This window comes from Plectropomus leopardus, chromosome 4 (assembly GCF_026936395.1).
Source record: "Plectropomus leopardus strain MGB_pleo_1.0 chromosome 4, ASM2693639v1, whole genome shotgun sequence".
Lineage (NCBI taxonomy): Eukaryota > Metazoa > Chordata > Actinopteri > Perciformes > Serranidae > Plectropomus > Plectropomus leopardus.
Window position 1 is genome coordinate 5,652,921 of NC_142179.1, and position 17,001 is coordinate 5,669,921.

General features: G+C 40.0%; 1 protein-coding gene across 3 annotated transcripts in view; it reads right to left on the minus strand.

The window, feature by feature from the left end:
* The window catches only part of adamts3 (ADAM metallopeptidase with thrombospondin type 1 motif, 3), a 180,808-nt gene that overhangs the window by 76,466 nt on the left and 87,341 nt on the right, over positions 1-17,001 (minus strand). For all 3 annotated transcript variants that reach the window (XM_042488052.2, XM_088076380.1, XM_088076379.1), the window contains exons 6-7: positions 10,292-10,375; positions 6,863-7,019 (exon numbers count right to left, since the gene is read on the minus strand). In XM_042488052.2, coding sequence (XP_042343986.2) covers positions 6,863-7,019; positions 10,292-10,375 — 241 coding nt within the window. The remainder of the gene's footprint in view (positions 1-6,862; positions 7,020-10,291; positions 10,376-17,001) is intronic.

A 17,001-nucleotide genomic window follows, 5' to 3' on the forward strand; every position in this document is an offset into this window, starting at 1 on the left:
TTAACATTAAAGAGGTTCACTAATGAAAGATGGCCTTTTAATAAAATTAGACCATCAGCAGAAAGATGCAAATACTTTTGAAACTGGTGCTAAATGGCCAGAGAAAACAGTAACAAAAAAAAGTCGCTTTTACTCTAGAGGTAGAAAAACTACAACTAGCAGAACGCACTGCGCTGCACCAGACCAAAAAATGCTCCCACTGGTCGGTAACATAATGTTCACGTAACTGAAACAATGGCAACCAACCAGCAAGAAAGGATCCTATATGACCAGTTAGACAGTAAGCTAAAATATGTTCCTGAAAACACCAGAGGCAGAAATAGGCGACACTGTAACAGAATCTTGGTTTAAATTCAATCAGCACTGCCTAGTTTTACCGTCTCTTCACATTTTTGGTCCGAGTTTGAGAAAGAAAAGGGTGGGTCTGTGTCTTGATTTGCTTCTACACTCTTTGTCTCAGTGGTGGTGGTATGGGTGGTGGACAATGCAAATTTGCAGAAGTACAGGCTGTAGTTCGAGCAATAGTCCAGAGAGCAGGTGAAACTCCGCCACATGACGTTTATTGCATCAATTTGCGCCATCCAGCTGAGTTTTTTCGTGGGGGAGGAGGGAGATCTAGACACAAAGAATAATACAAAGCTAGCTGAAATCAGATAAGTACCTTTGACCATTGAGAAGCTACACCAGACTGTAAAAACTACATTTCATAAGCCTTGATTTAAATTTTGCCGTGCTACCTTTTGGAACTGAAGTTGCAATCTCAACAACATCTACAACCTAAGATCCCTACCATTAACCTTTTATTAACCTGTTTACATGCTTATTACCCAGGCTGTTAACATCATATTGGCATTGTGTATATTGTGGCTTCATATTTTTGATTTGCACAACATTTTTATCAGCAATGCATTAGCATCACTCATTCGCAGATTCTTATGAAGACTCATTGAGTATAGCATGTTGTCTGGGTTGTCACACATGGAGGCTGCATACAATCATACGTGAATCAGAGCAGGGGGTCTAATAGCAATTAAACAGCCTATAGCAGCCCATCTGAGGAGCCATTGTCACTCTGATGCAGTGTCGTTTGATGCGTGTGTAATTCACAGACATTGATTACTGATTTTATTTTGTAAAGAGCGTGCAACTCTCCTGGGAGGCTGCAGTCCTAATTAAAACCTCCAAAATGCATTCATTCTCTAATCAGCATTGCTTTGGGTTTGCCAGAAAAAGAAAAGGGATCAAAACCTAGGATATGACATGTTTGAAATGCATATTTGTGGGCATAAAGGGAAGAAGAGGATGGAGGGAGAATGATTAAAAGCGATTACATGGTGTTAGAGAAGACGGCAGGACAAAGTGATTTTGAAGAAAGGTATGATTGTAATAATGGCAGTCTAAGAAAAGCAACCTGAAAAAGAGGAAAAGAGACACACAGACAGTCGACACAACAAGAGCTAACTGCCCTTGAAAGCTCACGCTGAATTTAAGCTGAAATATTAGATTATTCCACCTATTTTCTTTGATGGATGAATCTGACAGGTTGGGTCAGTATGCTGGAATAATTACCCAGGTACTGAACAACACAAAGAGGGATCAACTCTTATCTCAAGCCAGGGTCAGATTCGGCTCTGGGCAAACATGTCCTTGAAAATCTAGAAAATTGTGAGGTGTGAAGGCAACTTCTGCCACCTGTACCCTCTAAACCAGGAAAATACAGAGGTTTAAACTATCAGAACAAAAAAATACAAATACAAATACAAATGTCTAATATTGATATTAGAAATAGTCTCCTCCTTTTTCGTAGATGTATGTTGCCAGGTATATGCAGGAAAACGGCATGATCTTGGCTGAGAGAAATTTATGTGAAATTAGAGATGCACTATAACATCGGCATGTCATGGCTATTGCCAGATATCGATGACATAAGACAGTAATAAAACAGGTATTTTATTTTGCTGAATAGGGAAGTTGCATGTCTACTGTTGCCTTGATTGGTTAGTGTATAAGGCAAGGTGGAGAAAATATTCCAAATACACCAGTAAATTAAATATTTATTTATTTTTTTTAGGTGGAGGTTTTTAGATGGCTAAACTAGATTCGCAACTCAATAACTCAGTTGTCTGCCTAAAACGGATTGTTGTTGTTCATGCAATGTAATTCAGCCCAGTGGAGATAGATATTAGCGCAAAGTTTTGAATTAGCCTTCCTATAGGAGCGAAGCCAATAGGTAAAGAAGTAATTTTCCAAATGAAAATTCCTATTTAAAAATGTCCTTTTCATGATAACTAACACTAGAGGTACTTATAAGTAACAATGCGATTAATAAAAAAAAAATGCCACCAATTTTAATTATTCAAACCTGCTTAAAAACAAGCCAGAGGTGCAAATCAGGCCTAAATCAATTTCAGAGGGGTCATTGTAATTAGGAAGGAAACACAGTGCTATGGCTCCTGAATCTGACCCAAAATTAACCCTGCAACCGAAAGTGAATCAATTTCATCAATGTATTAATATATTTCTAAAAATAAAAGCTTCTTTCTTGCTTTCAGCAGTATTGAAAGCAAAATATTATTCTAGTGGATTTGACCGTTTTTTTTCCTAAATTGCTTTTCTCATCATGATTTTTCAGTCTATTCATCATCATTTGACTTTTAAATCAAATAGGCAGATATGCATCCAAAGCCAATTATCTACAGTTACCTCTGAAACCCTTTTCACAAAAAAAGAAACTTGCATATTTAAACTCTATGAACACATTATAAATGTAAATGTGCTTTAAAAAGGTAGCTCAGCTCGTCAACTTTTTGAAAGCTTTTTTCCACTTGACAGAATGACCCGCCTCTTACTAAGCACATTTCTTGGTCCGTTAAAATTAATATTTTCCATCTTATAGAACAAAACACCTCACTATAGAGCACTAAATCCACTGCAAATTCGGGGCAGTAAATACGGATCATATCCATGTATATAGGCTTTGTCCTAAAATTGTACAGTTTTGGGCTATTAAACAAATCCTTGGCTATGATATACGTGGATTGTGTGTAGTTCCGTATTTTAGTAATAATAACGAAGATAGATATCTACTGAAAATCCTGTTGGCAGCTTGTAAAAAAAGCCATCACCAAGAAGTGGTACAAGGCTGAACCACCAGCACAGGATGACTAGCTGTGAATGAGATTCATTAAATGGATTTTTTAACTTGTAGGAATAAAGTTCAGGAAGAGCAGAGTTGAGAGAAGTGGGAGACACATGTCAACGACAAGATGAGACATTGAACCATTGAATACAACAAAGGGATGAATGTTTTGGAGAGAAATGGAAATCTAGATCTTTTTGTTTTCTCTTTGTTTGATTGTTTATCTGTTTTGTATTTTTTTCTTCTTCTCTGTCCTTTTACAACACTTCTGTAAAAACAATAAAACTAAAGTGTAAAAAAAAACAACTCCACAGCACTTTAGCTCATACAGCAGCAGAAACATGTTTTTTTGGAGCTGCTGTCCATCTGGTAAACGCATACGTAAGTCCTAATAACAGGTTGCTTTGAGCAGAACAAAAGACCACAATCATTGTTTTTTTTTTTTTGGGGGGGGGGGGCTATGTCAACTGTGGTGTGAGAAAGAAGTGAGTGGTATCTGCTGTTAATTAACTGCTCGTGTGTGTTGGTAGATTTACTGAAGATTTATGACATGCGGGATTACAGCCTTGACAAAAGATCCAGCGTAATGCAGCTGGAATAGGTTTTGTTTGTTTCTGTGGCATTTGATGGATTAGATTTGCCATTTAGAGAAGGCAGAACCGGTCCGTCCTAAACATCGACTGTTCCTATCAACCTCTTATTGTCTTATCGTTCACTGTCCGCAGGGTGAAATCTGGTCAATTGCTTTGTTTATTTCAGCCCGTGAAAATGATTCAATTTCAAAACATGTCACACTCAAACAGAGGAGCTTCACGACGTCTTGCTTACAGCTCGGCTCTACGCTTATCAAAATATAACAATGGCTCAGGGAAGGACTGCAGAGATGTGATTGTTAGGTTTTTTTTATTTACCCAGACAGTGTTGAAATAATTCTGCCTTTGACTAGCAGAGTCCTACACGAAGTCATGAAGCCAATCATGTCATTATGTCCTTGTTGACTGAGGCTGCTCGGCATGGGAATTGTTGTATTTGATTGATTTTCAGCCAGGCAACAGCTATTGGCTTATTCCTCCCACAAGATTTCAGCTTGAAACCAATGAAACACAGTAGCTGGAGTAAATGTAATTGAAAATCTCCTTGTATTCATTTGCAAAATGGACTGGCAGTATACAGAAGAAGCCAGTAAATTCAAAACTTTCACTTGGCAATTAAGTTTTCTCTCCACACCGGGAGATGAGATGACTGTTGGCTGGCTTTATAAGGTGGATGCAAGTCTTGTCTATGAAAAAAAGAGCTTCACTTGTTTTTTGTACAGGGATAAAAGACAGACAGCAGAGTAGAAGACAGACTGCTTTAGTCAATGTTGCCAGTTCTTCCTAAAATCCAGAGGTTGAGGTTTAATCTCCAACAGCACAATGAAAAAAGTCTAGCACAAAAACAGCTCTCTGCCTCGTTCTAGTTCTTTCAACAGCTGCTGCACAAAAAGCAGATACGTTTTTTTTTTTAACTTATTTAATAGGTGTTTGTCTTATTAATTGAGATATGAAAAATTTAGATTGAATTATTGGGTTAAAGACAGAAAGGATTAGGAGGGATTCTGTATGGATCATCAAAGAGACAAAATTGTGATCAAAAGTTGCATTTAAAGTCTGCAATTTATCTCTGTGTTTGCATATACATGTTGAATTTGTAGGCAACAGTGCATGATTTTGCTGCCAGCAGCGTTCTCTGTTTCTGCTCTGTTTCGTGTCTGCAGTCCGAGTATAATTGACCGATCACATTTGGGGGGCTTTGGCTGCCTGGAAGTCAACAGTCTGTGGAGAGCAAAAGAGGCCTAACGCATGAGCCGAAATGCAATCTCGGAACATTATTGTCCGATGACAGTGCAGACATCTGTTAATATAGATTCCACAAAATGTAGCCTGGACGTGCCTTAACTTCCAAATCGAACTGATAATAATAAGCGGTGCACAGAGGAGGAAGTCTTCGCCCAGATATCTGAAATATTGGTTGTTTCCCCCTGAGGCTTCATCATCGTCAGATAATAGCCGAGGGTTCAGAGATTGGTCTGTAACTGGCACACAGAATCCCACATTCTTTCAAAATAACTGGCACTCCTTTAAGTTTTTAAAGAAATGTTAATTACCATAAAATAATGTACATTACAATATATTATGAATGTATTATACTATATATATTCTTAACTATGAGCTCAATATTATGAAATGTTCTTTGTGTTTCTTTTCACCAATTTTCTTTTGGTCTACGTGACACTTGCAGATCATTTTAATTGAATTTCAGCAGCGTTATCTCAAAATGTTCTCCCTCTGTCTGTAGTCTGAAACATTTTTTTACACACAGACAGGCAGTACTATAATACCCGCATAGTAAAAAAGAGAGACAAGAGGTTTAAATAAACAATTCGATTGTATTTCCCATCTTTGCTAAGCAACAGCTTTGTGTAAACGGGATTTAAAATGCATCCTATAGCCTGTTGAGTTCAGCGCCGGAGCTATAAACTGTAGTTTTAGGATGGTGTATCAATGTCCAGTGACTCCATATAAAGGTGTGATATGGTGAAATCTTGTGATTTAAAACCCTGGTGTCAATGTGGCCAACTCACTCCATTCCCAAACCTGAATAAAGATCTCTTCCATGTCCTCTCTGTCAAATGAGAAGGATCGTGTCCATGAACACTGCTGGCCTATGCGTCCCCAGATAACATAATCAGTCCATGTCTGCTCAAATCTCAGCAAAGTGAAATCTGAACAGTGAGAGAGTTTGATGTTCTTATGAAACCTAGTATATAGTATATTGTGGCCTGCTGGCTGCTGATATTGCCCTAATATTTATTAATTCCCATAGTCATGACAACCAATATTTTCTCCAGGACTGCTCATGCTGTGACAGAAACAACACACCAGAAAATAACACCGAGTCTCAGCCTGCAAGCGGATATGGAGATTGGTTGATGTTTTTCGATGTAGCCAGATGGACGGGAGCCTTTAATCGTCTGTTCATGGACGTCGGCTCTATCGAGTCACTTGTCACTTTAACCTCTGCTACATCACTCTGACTGTGCTACTATCTCCTAAACAAGCTGGAGGCATGTAACTACTTTCATTGTCTTTGGTCTAAAGCACACTGGAAAATCTGTTGCATTTTCTTAGGATTTGTTGTTCACACTCTGCCCGATTAAAACGGTCTCAAAATTTGTTAATTAAGGTAGTTGGTTTATTTTTTAACAACCTGTCATCTCAAGAGTTTAGAGACTCTGGCAGCAAATATTTCACAGAATAATTATCATTTTCAGCACTTATTCAGGCCATTACCTTGTTTGTTTGTTTGATTAAAAAAAAAAATGTAGTTTTTTTTCTAATTTTCAATCAACTATCTTATATGTTTTCTTACATTCTTTTGCTATCTTTTATATATAACAGTTTTTAGCTTTTAACATCAAGACAAAATGTGTAATCCTTCACGATGGATTGAAATGAAACCATCGAAATTAAACGATGGCGCTCTGAGCCTCTCACTACCATAAATGTCAGAATAAGTCAAAGACGCAGTTAGACAAGACAGGCTGCTATCTCTGCTGTGTATTATGATGTTTAAGTTCCTGAAATAAACTGTATTCAGATGAACCACACAGGGCAGATCAAAATGCCCCGGGAAACAACAAACTCTCATTTGAACCATTTCAGTGTCCACCAGCAGCCTTACCCTGCATCCCCGTGGGGCCGAAGCCTTGGCGAGTGAGGAAAATTGCGTGGTCGTGGTGCTCAGCGTGATCGGGATCGCCTTTCTGCTGCACAAACGCCCAGCGGCACACGTTCTCCAGGCTCCGTGATGGGTTTCCTCTTTCAATGAGGCTGATGGACTAACAGAGAGGGAAAGAGAGGGAGAGAGAAATGTGTAAATAAACTGTTGTATTACCGAAGGGCAAGCATTTGAAACAACTCTCAGTATTGTAGGACACATCTAGCACTCTAAATGTTTTAATGTGATATACAGCAAGCATTTTACGTGTTCAACAGTGAGCACTTAACATGTTTTTAAGTGCTGTAGGGTTTTAAAATGGTTGTCTTTTAAATACTCTTATTTATATACATCGATCAGATAAAACATTAAAACTTCTGGCAGATGATGAGACTAAGATTGATCCCGTCGTTACATTGCAGCGTTCCCTTGAGAAACCTCGAGTCCTGGCTAGGGACGAGTATCTACCGGGTCCAAGACAGACCTGACCCAAAGTTTCACAGCATAACATCCAATCGTAACGAGTCATTCACTTTATTTGTGGTTAAAAGCTTTTTGTTTGATCGGCGTATAGCTTTAAGGGCTAAGAGAGCCAGGGCAGATGCATTTCATTAGCTTTAAAAGTACATTTTATTTTTTTCGTGTATGACAGTGAACTTGAATATTCCTTCAGCAGCCCAAAAAACATAGATTGCTAACCAGATGGGTATGAGTAGCATTCAGTGTAGACACAGATTAAACATGGGGGCTCTGGGGTGAGGAACAAAAAAGAAACAACCAAAAAAAAGAAACAGACCAAAAGAACATACATTATGCATTTTTATCGAATGTGTGATAGAGCGTGATAGTGGCTGACCCCTGTAATCTGCATACATTTACTTCCCTATTTAGCAACTCTTCTCCGTTTGTAATGGCTCATAATTCTCTTAAACAATTATACACATAAATAACAGTATGACAACAAAAAGCATCAAAGCTAACAGCATCACGACATGTTTGGACAGAATGCTGCATGTTTATAACTGGTATTATTGTGAATCTGCACAAAAAGAACCGCAGATTTATTAATAACAGGTGCTAGGGTTTTGGAGCATGAGGGCATTCAAAACATAAAAAAATGAGTTTGAAAAAAGACATTTTATTGCTTTGTGGAGAAGTTGGCTCTGTTTGTGCACTAAGATAAAACTTTAGCCTTTTATTTAACTGAAGCAGAACTTTTTATGACTTTTCTTTTCCTCTCTGTTTGCTTTAACAGCCAGTGATGATGGGCTGAAGCTGCACCTCTGGGTCTGTTTACACGCAGCAAACTGGGGATCCTCTCACGGTCCACTACGTTCTCCAACATTCATTCATTCATTTATTGTCCATAACTGCTTGTTCTCGCAAGGGTGGCAGGGGGTTGGAGCCAATCCCAGCTGTCATCGGGCGGAAGGCGGGGACACCCTGGACAGGTCGCCAGACTATCGCAGGGCCGACACATATAGACAGACAACCTTTCACGCTCACAGTCACACCTAAGGGCAATTTAGAGTCATCAATCAACCTGAGCTGCATGTCTTTGGACTGTGGGAGGAACCCGGAGACCGCGGGGAGAACCCACGTAGACACGGGGAGAACTTACAAACTCCGCACAGAAGGGCCCCCGCCCACGCACCGAACCCCTGTTCTCTAACATGTTTCCCAAAAATGATTTGCTATGTTCGTATAATCACTATCTTCTGGAACATTTTGGCCAGTGTTTGGGGTGATTTGTCCTGAAGCTTATATCCACATCTTTATTCTCCTTTCTGGTGCTAAAATGATCTATCAGTTCTGTTAACTGATTAACAATCCCAAGTCATCAACAGCAGACCTGAGACCTGTGTGTGTCTGTCCTTACCCAAGCCTTATACTTACTTTAAAACCTTTGGTAGTACTAGGTTAGGTAAATGATTTTCTGAATGATGGTTAAAAGAGATCAAGGATAATGTTTATAGCCTGATGATTTACAGCTTTTGTTAGATTTAAAGCCAAAAGTTTGTAAACGACACCATTAGTGAAACTAACATGCAGCATGCATGAGACTTTTAATTTCTCTGTGCTTGTCTTACGTGTGTGGGTGCACAGCTCTGCACACTCAACCCCTGTCACTGCGTGTGTTTAGGGTATGATCTCTTGAGTGCTGACTTGTTATCATAATGAATAATGATTCAGACTCACAGCAGGATGTGTTTTGGTGGTAGAATGGATGTTTGTGGTTTGCTATTGTTTCATCTGTATGTTTATGTGTGAACAGCATTGGCCTATTGGCTGTGATTGTTAGTGTTGGATCTGAGTGGCAAACCTCAAATCTGAAAAATGAGGCCAATGCAAAAGTGCCAGAAACTGGCCACTTGAGGCTGGCTCCAAAACAGAGTAAATCCCCATAGACTTCCACGTAAAAATGGTTTTGGTCTCTAGAGCTAATTTTAACAATAATGAAAATGTGCCGGGGATGCATTTTCTTATAAGACACTCTTTTACATTGTATTAAGACCCAAAGTTACATATTTAAGGATGGGGGAACTTAATTAACAGGCTGTCTGCAAAATGTGTCTCTACAATCTGTGAGCCAGATCCACTCCTTACTCCTCCATAGCTCCAGCCCTTTGTCCAAATGTGGTCACTTCTGGCTCCAAAGAACCGAGATGGTGACAGCCGAAATGCTTAAAACCTCAAAACTGTAGTCCACAAACCAAGGGTTGATCTGCGTATGTGTGTTTTAGTATGTGTGTGTTCATCATGTATGTAGAAGTGGCGACTGTATATAATGATGCATCTCCCCTGACCCTCCTCCAGTTCTACCAAAATGTGAGACATGGCCACTGCCATCTTGCACTGATGACATAATTTGGAGCCTGACTCTGTGCAGAAGAGATCTCTACAGCGTCAAGTTTCCACCCATACACCTGTCCAACCAATCAAGACCAGCACCTTTGATCACAAACACAGCGACTGGAACACACGGTGTACTATGAGTTATTAGTTCGTCCATGTCATCCACCAACATGAAGTTGGCGGGCTTTATGACCATGCAGCCAGCCACCAGGGGCAATCGAGATGTTTGGGCTTCACTTTTGGGGAGCTGTCATGTTGTCCATCATTATATACGATCTGTGATGGCGAGAGACTACTAATGTGTTCTGTAACGTTATTTAGCGCTCATTCATCAGTAATTTAGGTTTATGTCTGTTTCAATACCCATGTTGTGGCTGAGAGCGTTTTCCTGTCTCTCAGCAACAGTACAGTTTTCTCCAACACACCAATCATTTTGCACTCTGGGAGGCAAACGCTCCTCTGACTGAGCTTCAATCATTTTCAATCTTTTCTGATTTCCCAAAACTGGTAAATAAAAAGCAATACTGTGAAACTCACCTTAGCGTACCCCAGCATGATCATCCTCACCAGGACCACGTTGATGTGGACTCCCAGCGACTCGTCGTGGTAAATCTCATTCACCTAAGAAACAGGGGAAAGAGATCAGCAGGTTGGCAATAGCATTTCTTTTAAGGCATCTGCATCCCTGACACCCTACACTGTGATCCGTGACTTCTATTTTCCACTCAGAGGAAGTGAGCCAGAAAAACAAACCATTTGTTACAAATCCCTCCATGAATGACTGTAATCATAGACCTGTGCAACCACTATTTTATGGCTTTTTGAAGGAGCCAGGGAATGCAGTTAGGAGGCACATCCTATCATTATGCTCTTGTTCCTCACAAGACGTGGTTGCTACACCACTAAAATGTAAAAAGGAAGTCTTAATTTGCATCTACTAATAGTCCCTGCAAATTTTTGCCTTTGCAAGTAGAGCTGCCCCTTGAAAGTTGGAGACTCGAATCATCAGTTCGAGACCCTTGAGTGAGATTGCTTCAAGTGGAGCAGTCTTTGTTGGTGCAGTGTATGTCGGGGACATTTTGGTCACCAGATTTTGCTGCAGAGTCAGTGCTTTTGACTTTCATGCTACTCTTCGAAGCTGCAGACGTGCAGGCAGCGGTACAGAGGAAGAAAGAGAACACGTTGTTGTGCAATTGTTATCTATTGTTGTGCTTCATTAATATATGATGCAGATACCGTCCTGCAGAGCACTTTCTGATGTTAAAACATTGTATGGAAAACAAGACAAACTAGCAAATATTTGTATTGAACTGCCAAATCAGATTCAACTGGCATCATTTTTGTGTCGGGTATAGCCCTGCTCTCAAGGTTTGCAGGAAAAGGGAGCTTTTGGTTTGATATGCATATATGTGCGTGCAGATTCACAGCTATGTCTGGATCCATGAAATCTAAGATGTTTCCAAGGTAGCCAAAATGGCCTGGCACCAATTCTGCCTGCCCACACTGCCATCACTTTGTTATCAAAAATGATGTAGCCCAGTGACGGACCAAACTCAGCATGCTGGAAGAAATAAGTCCGGCTGTTGTCAGTTACCTGACTCAGCTGACTCGGGATGGATGATGCCCCAGAGTCAGTGCCAGATAAACTGGCCAACTGCTGACACTGCTTTCACTGGGGCACTTTCAATGACCTGGCCCAGGACTGGCGGCAGAACTCGGCAAAATGGAAGAAAGAAGTCAAGTTGTGTCTGGTTCCCTGATTTGGCTGAGACTCAGGATGATTGACGCCTCATAATTGGACCAAATAAACTTTCCCAAACCTGCTGCTAACACTGCCATCACTGAGCCCAACACTGGCCTAAACTCTGCAAAAGTCAGTACGCTGGAAGAAACAAGTCAAGTTCTGTCCAGTTGCCTGATTTGGCCTGGACTTGGGGATGAAGAACACCCTAGAATCAGGCCAAATGAACTGGCCCCTTTCCGGCTGCTGACAGTCCCATCTGTAGGTTGTGAGCAGTCACAACAATGGAAGCTATGTCTCATGGGTATGCTGACAATATTTTCTTTTGTGAGAGTTGGGCCGCCTCACAGATAATAATGACTTTAAAGATATGATATGTAGCTTTTACACATCAAAATGTCTAAAAATATTTACACCAATGCTATATATTTTGTAGAGTTGCGTACGTATACAACAATGCTCAAACACTGTTATTTTAATCAAGGACCAAGTCTGTCATTTGGTTGCTGTCATCTGTCAGTGGCATCACATCCACTTTGCACATGCATCAGGGTTGTGGTTGTCTGCCAGAAGCTGTTACACAGTAAATTTACTTCTTATCAAGTTTCTAAGCCACATTTTGCAGTGCACTTTTTAGATTTTGTTTGTTAAAACTATAAATTTTAACCAAATGAAGGATTTTTAGTGATCGGATGTCTTCTGGATATTAAGTAATCAGAAAAACAAGCTGAGCAAACAGTAGCAGCAGCTTTGCTCCAGCTCCTGCTGTGCTAAACAACACTGGAGAAACACTGATTTTTAATGTGAAATTGCTTTATTTAGTGGTTTTACTGGTTTAAATTACTGGGTCAATTTGTTTAGGAGAGAAGGAGACCGCTACTTATAATTCAGCTCCTGACAAAAACCTCCACAATGTCTGGATCTTAAGTTATCACAGGAGAAAGATATCACAGTTTAGCAGGAGCTGGGCCCCTCAAGAACGCACCCAACAGCATCAGCAAAACGCTGTTTTTTTATCATTAAACTGCTTAATTTAATATTTTTATCGGTCTAAATCACCTGGTCTTTTAGTTTTGGAGAGATAGAGACCTCTGTGGATAATTTGGCTTCGGATAAGAATCTCCTGAGCAATTAACACAGGGAATCCTAACCAGGAGAGACTAATTGCAGTGACAAAAGAAAATTACATATTGTGCGTTTAAAATGTGATAAAGAACAGATTTAGAGAGGAACAGAAAGAGCAAGAAATGAGCGTGCTTAGTATTCAGTCGTTGCTTGCCGCAGCCTCAGAAGTAACGTAAAAAGAGCTTGGTGATTCAGTGAGCCAAACCAGTGGAGGACTCCCCCATAGATAGCCAGGCCTACTTTTTCAATCAGCTTATATGTGAGGGAAAAGGTACGGTGAGGTTTTTTTCACGCCGTGTGCCCATTTTTAGGCAGTCATCACAGAGTCTCACCTCATTTTCTACACTTTTATCTTCTGCAGGCCTTTTGTGTGTTTCTAATCAGCCACAGGGATCAAATTTCCCCGTCAGGGATCAGCTTCGCTCACTGTATCTGTGGGAATCTGGAACATATTAAATCCAATGATGGATTTTCTGTTTAAATTACTCCATGAGATGTTCACTCATCAACCCTCAAGATGTAATGTATGTGAGTCCGTTTCTTAATTTTCGGATTTCATTTAACCGCTGTATGAAATTCATCACTTCCAATATCCAAATGTGTTATAATGAAGCAGCAATAACTAACATTCTCCTATATTGTCTTCTGTTCTGTTCTATTATAATCTTACGATCAGTGAAGATCCTGCAGGGAGAACAAATCCCCCTCAACATTCACATGCATGAACACTGATAGCAGCAGACAAAAAGAGAGAAGTGTCAGTTTGTCAAGACCACCATGTATCCCTGCATGAATGTGTTTGGATGTTACAGTCAGCTGGCAGCTAACCAGCTGCTGACATAATGATAGTGAAGCATGAATGAAACAGATTTACCTGAAGTTATGCTTGTTATCGTACAGTACACTGTATTATTTCTTAGGTCTGTGGATTTAAGTATCTCAAATATTGTTTTAATTCTTAGTGAGAATAATTTCTATGTTGATTTTTTATTTGGAAACTTATGTATTTGATTCTGTTATTGATTATTTAAGAATATGGCCGGTTAACTTAGAAAAAGAAGACTTGAACTAATACTGAGAGTGTAAAAGGAATACTTTAAATTTTGTTTCCAAGAGTTAAAGCCTCTGTGAACCAAGCTCACCTAAAATGTTCTAAATATGTCATTTATATGCACGAAAAAAGCATAAAATATGATCAGACATCAGCTTGAATCCATATTTGAAATACTGTTATTTTATCTATTTATTTTTTTTTTCAGTTTCCTGATGCTGGGTAGATATGGGCGTGGTTATTCCTGATCCATATCATGTAATATGGATAAAGCCAATTAAAAACTCAAAGTCAGCTAGGGCATCCAGTAGCTCAGTTGGTAAAGCAGGCGCCCCACGTAAAAAGGCTATGTCAAAACTTGCACGAAACAACTAATTTCACTATGAAGATCTAATCCATTCAGTTTGATAACATCTGGAAAGTCTAAATGAGCCATGAGATTAAATTATTTGATCGCCATTCAAGCTGATGGAGCACTAAATCAGAAGTCAGCTGCTCTGCTGGTGAAAGTCAGACAGTGCAAGCTCTCTCGGTTTTATGATGCGGAAGATCCGTTACTTCCATACCACAGAAACAGAGCTTTCTATTGCTTCATATACTACTGAGCAGCTCTCATGAGAATGACTGGGGCCCTGCTTTCATAGCTGTATCCAGGTTTTCTTAATACATCCATGACTGTAACCACAGATACAAAGAGCATGGACATAGCTTTTGGCTTCAGTTTTTGGGAGCTGTTATGTCGTCATCGTTATTTACAATCAAGTTGTTGTTACAATCAGTCAATGTTCTGACTGTAGACTGTAAGTAAAGATGGATGACACGCCCCCACTTACCCCCGCTACGCTGAAATGAGGTTAAAATATCCCTGGTACAGGCATCTTGCGAGGGTGATGTCATTGGGAGCCCTGCATCTGCACAGTAACGATATCTGCAGTGGGGGAGTTCCCACCCAAACACCCATCCAACCAATCAATGCAATCCTGTCAATCATGGCGGAAAAGCACTCTTTTGTAAAATTTTATTACTCATTAAACGAACTCATCATGAAAACAAACACTTGAACAAACACAAGGGTGATGAGAGTTGCCATCAGTGACAGAAATCATCTTTGGGAAAAATAATTTTGGCATGTATTTTGAGTTTTTAGTTCAGCCTATGGCCATTCAGTAACATAGAGGGGCGGGTCTTAGGACCTGTACTGCAGTCAGACACCAGGGGGCGATCCAGATTGAATAACCTCACTTTGAGGGAGCTGTCAAGTCATCCATGTATATGTACAGTCTATGGTTCTGACTTTGATTAAATGCAGCCTCTAAAGTTGTTTAAATACATCACATTATAATGTAAATTTTGCAGAGAAAAAGAAAAGAATATACGCAATACAAAGAAAACATGCATTTTATTGACAGTTGACCTTTAACAGTGTCAGTGTGATGACGCCCATCACCCTGTGTTTGTCGCTGTTGTTTTGCCACTGACTGATCGACCGTAGATTAAGCACCAATTGAATCAGTGAACCAATCAGCATCATGCATGAGTCTCTGACAGTGTATGAGTGGACCTCACCAGCAAACCAGGAGCATTTAGGGCTGAAGTGACAGGCGGCGTCACAGTGGGTTTCATTTTCGTTTGGGCCAGTGATTTCTCATTGAGTTTATCTGCCTCATTAAACAATATGTCAGTGTTTGTCACATATGGCAGAGGAAAATATTTCCAGCATCGTATCATCAGAATGCTAAACTGTCCTCAAAGCATTATTATCAACTTCTTGGGATCCCACTTCGCAGGAGAAGCTGTGCAAAGAACTCCAAACTGCAGCTCCAGCAGATTCTGTTAGTCCCTGTTTTTTCACTTTATGAAGCAACAATCTAGCTGAATGTGAACCGTGCCGCAATTGAGTGCTTTATTTTGAAAATAAGAAGATAAACGCTGCTGATCCTTAACTCCCATCTACTGGCAGAGCGGCTCCTCTCCCTTGGCATTAGCTGCACCGCCAACTAATATTACACCATATGTTATCTTTCTCCCACACGCAGATCTGCTCGCTTGCAAAGGTTGGTCAAAAGAATGAACTCGACATAGCAGCTATTTCTTAACAGCACATTCACACTATAGGACTCACTTATTCTTGCTGCATGTGTTGCACCTCACACTTTGTTTATCCAGCTCACGTACACCAGCCCAAAATGGCCACAATGCATCTCCTTGGAGGAAAGCGGTGGATTGACGGGATCACCGAAAAATACCCCTGACTTGACTGAATCCCCAGCTGAAATGTCCCTCTAAAAAAAATTTGTTCAAGAATGGGTGTACTTCTCTGATACCCTCTGTTTTCCCTTTGAAACTTTGTTTTTAAAAATTAAATCTAGAAAGTGTTTTTCCAGGGCTGTTAAAATTGATGCACTAATGAGCTGATTCACATGTTAATACGACATTAATGCATTAGTTCCCACACAGCAGGATACGTCCCCCTTCCATAGTGCCATATGTGGTATACCATACGGCAAATGATAACATAAAATTCAATTATATATCAGTGTGTCATCACAGCTACATGTGAAGCATCAAGGCTTGTCTCCCATTGTCTTTTTCTGCACAGGAGTTACACAGAAATGAGTTGTAGCAGACAGAAAACCAGAGAGAGTGGACATGTGTCTCTGTCACTGTCACAGTGCAGTCTGTGACAGTGGCTGTCAGTACTGATGTGACTCAAAAGGTGCATAAATAAAAAGACCTCTAATTTGGAGATTTTCTTTGAGAAACTGATCAGAACAACAGGTAAAAATTTAAATTAATTTGTGAATTCCCCCTTGTCAAAAACTAACATCTTCATCACAACTATAACACCTCTAACTTGACAGTTTGGTTGGAAATTTGGTTGTGCTACTTTTGTATCTGCCAGCCAGAGTTTGCATGTTCTCCTAGTTTAAGTATGGCTTTTCCGGCTTCCTCTCACAGTCCAAAAACATGCAGATTAAGTTTATTGTTGCCTCTTAATTGCCTGTAGGTGTGAAGTTTGGCAAGGATGGTTGTCCATCTTTATAGCCCCTTTCCACTGCACAAAGAATAAATGAATGAAATAAAACGAATACACCTGTTTTTTTTATGTAAATGGTGAGGTTACAATCAGTGTTCTCACCCATCAAATAACTGCAATAGTCACAAGTATTTATCAGCTCTGGATTTAATTGGTTTTGATGGAAACACATCTGCAAGATACAATGATGTGCCACCGCAAAATACTGTCCGCCTAAGCAACACTCAAACATCAACCCAAGTTGGTCTGCACCGAGGTTGAAGGAGAGACCTGAACCTCCCAAATACTTATAC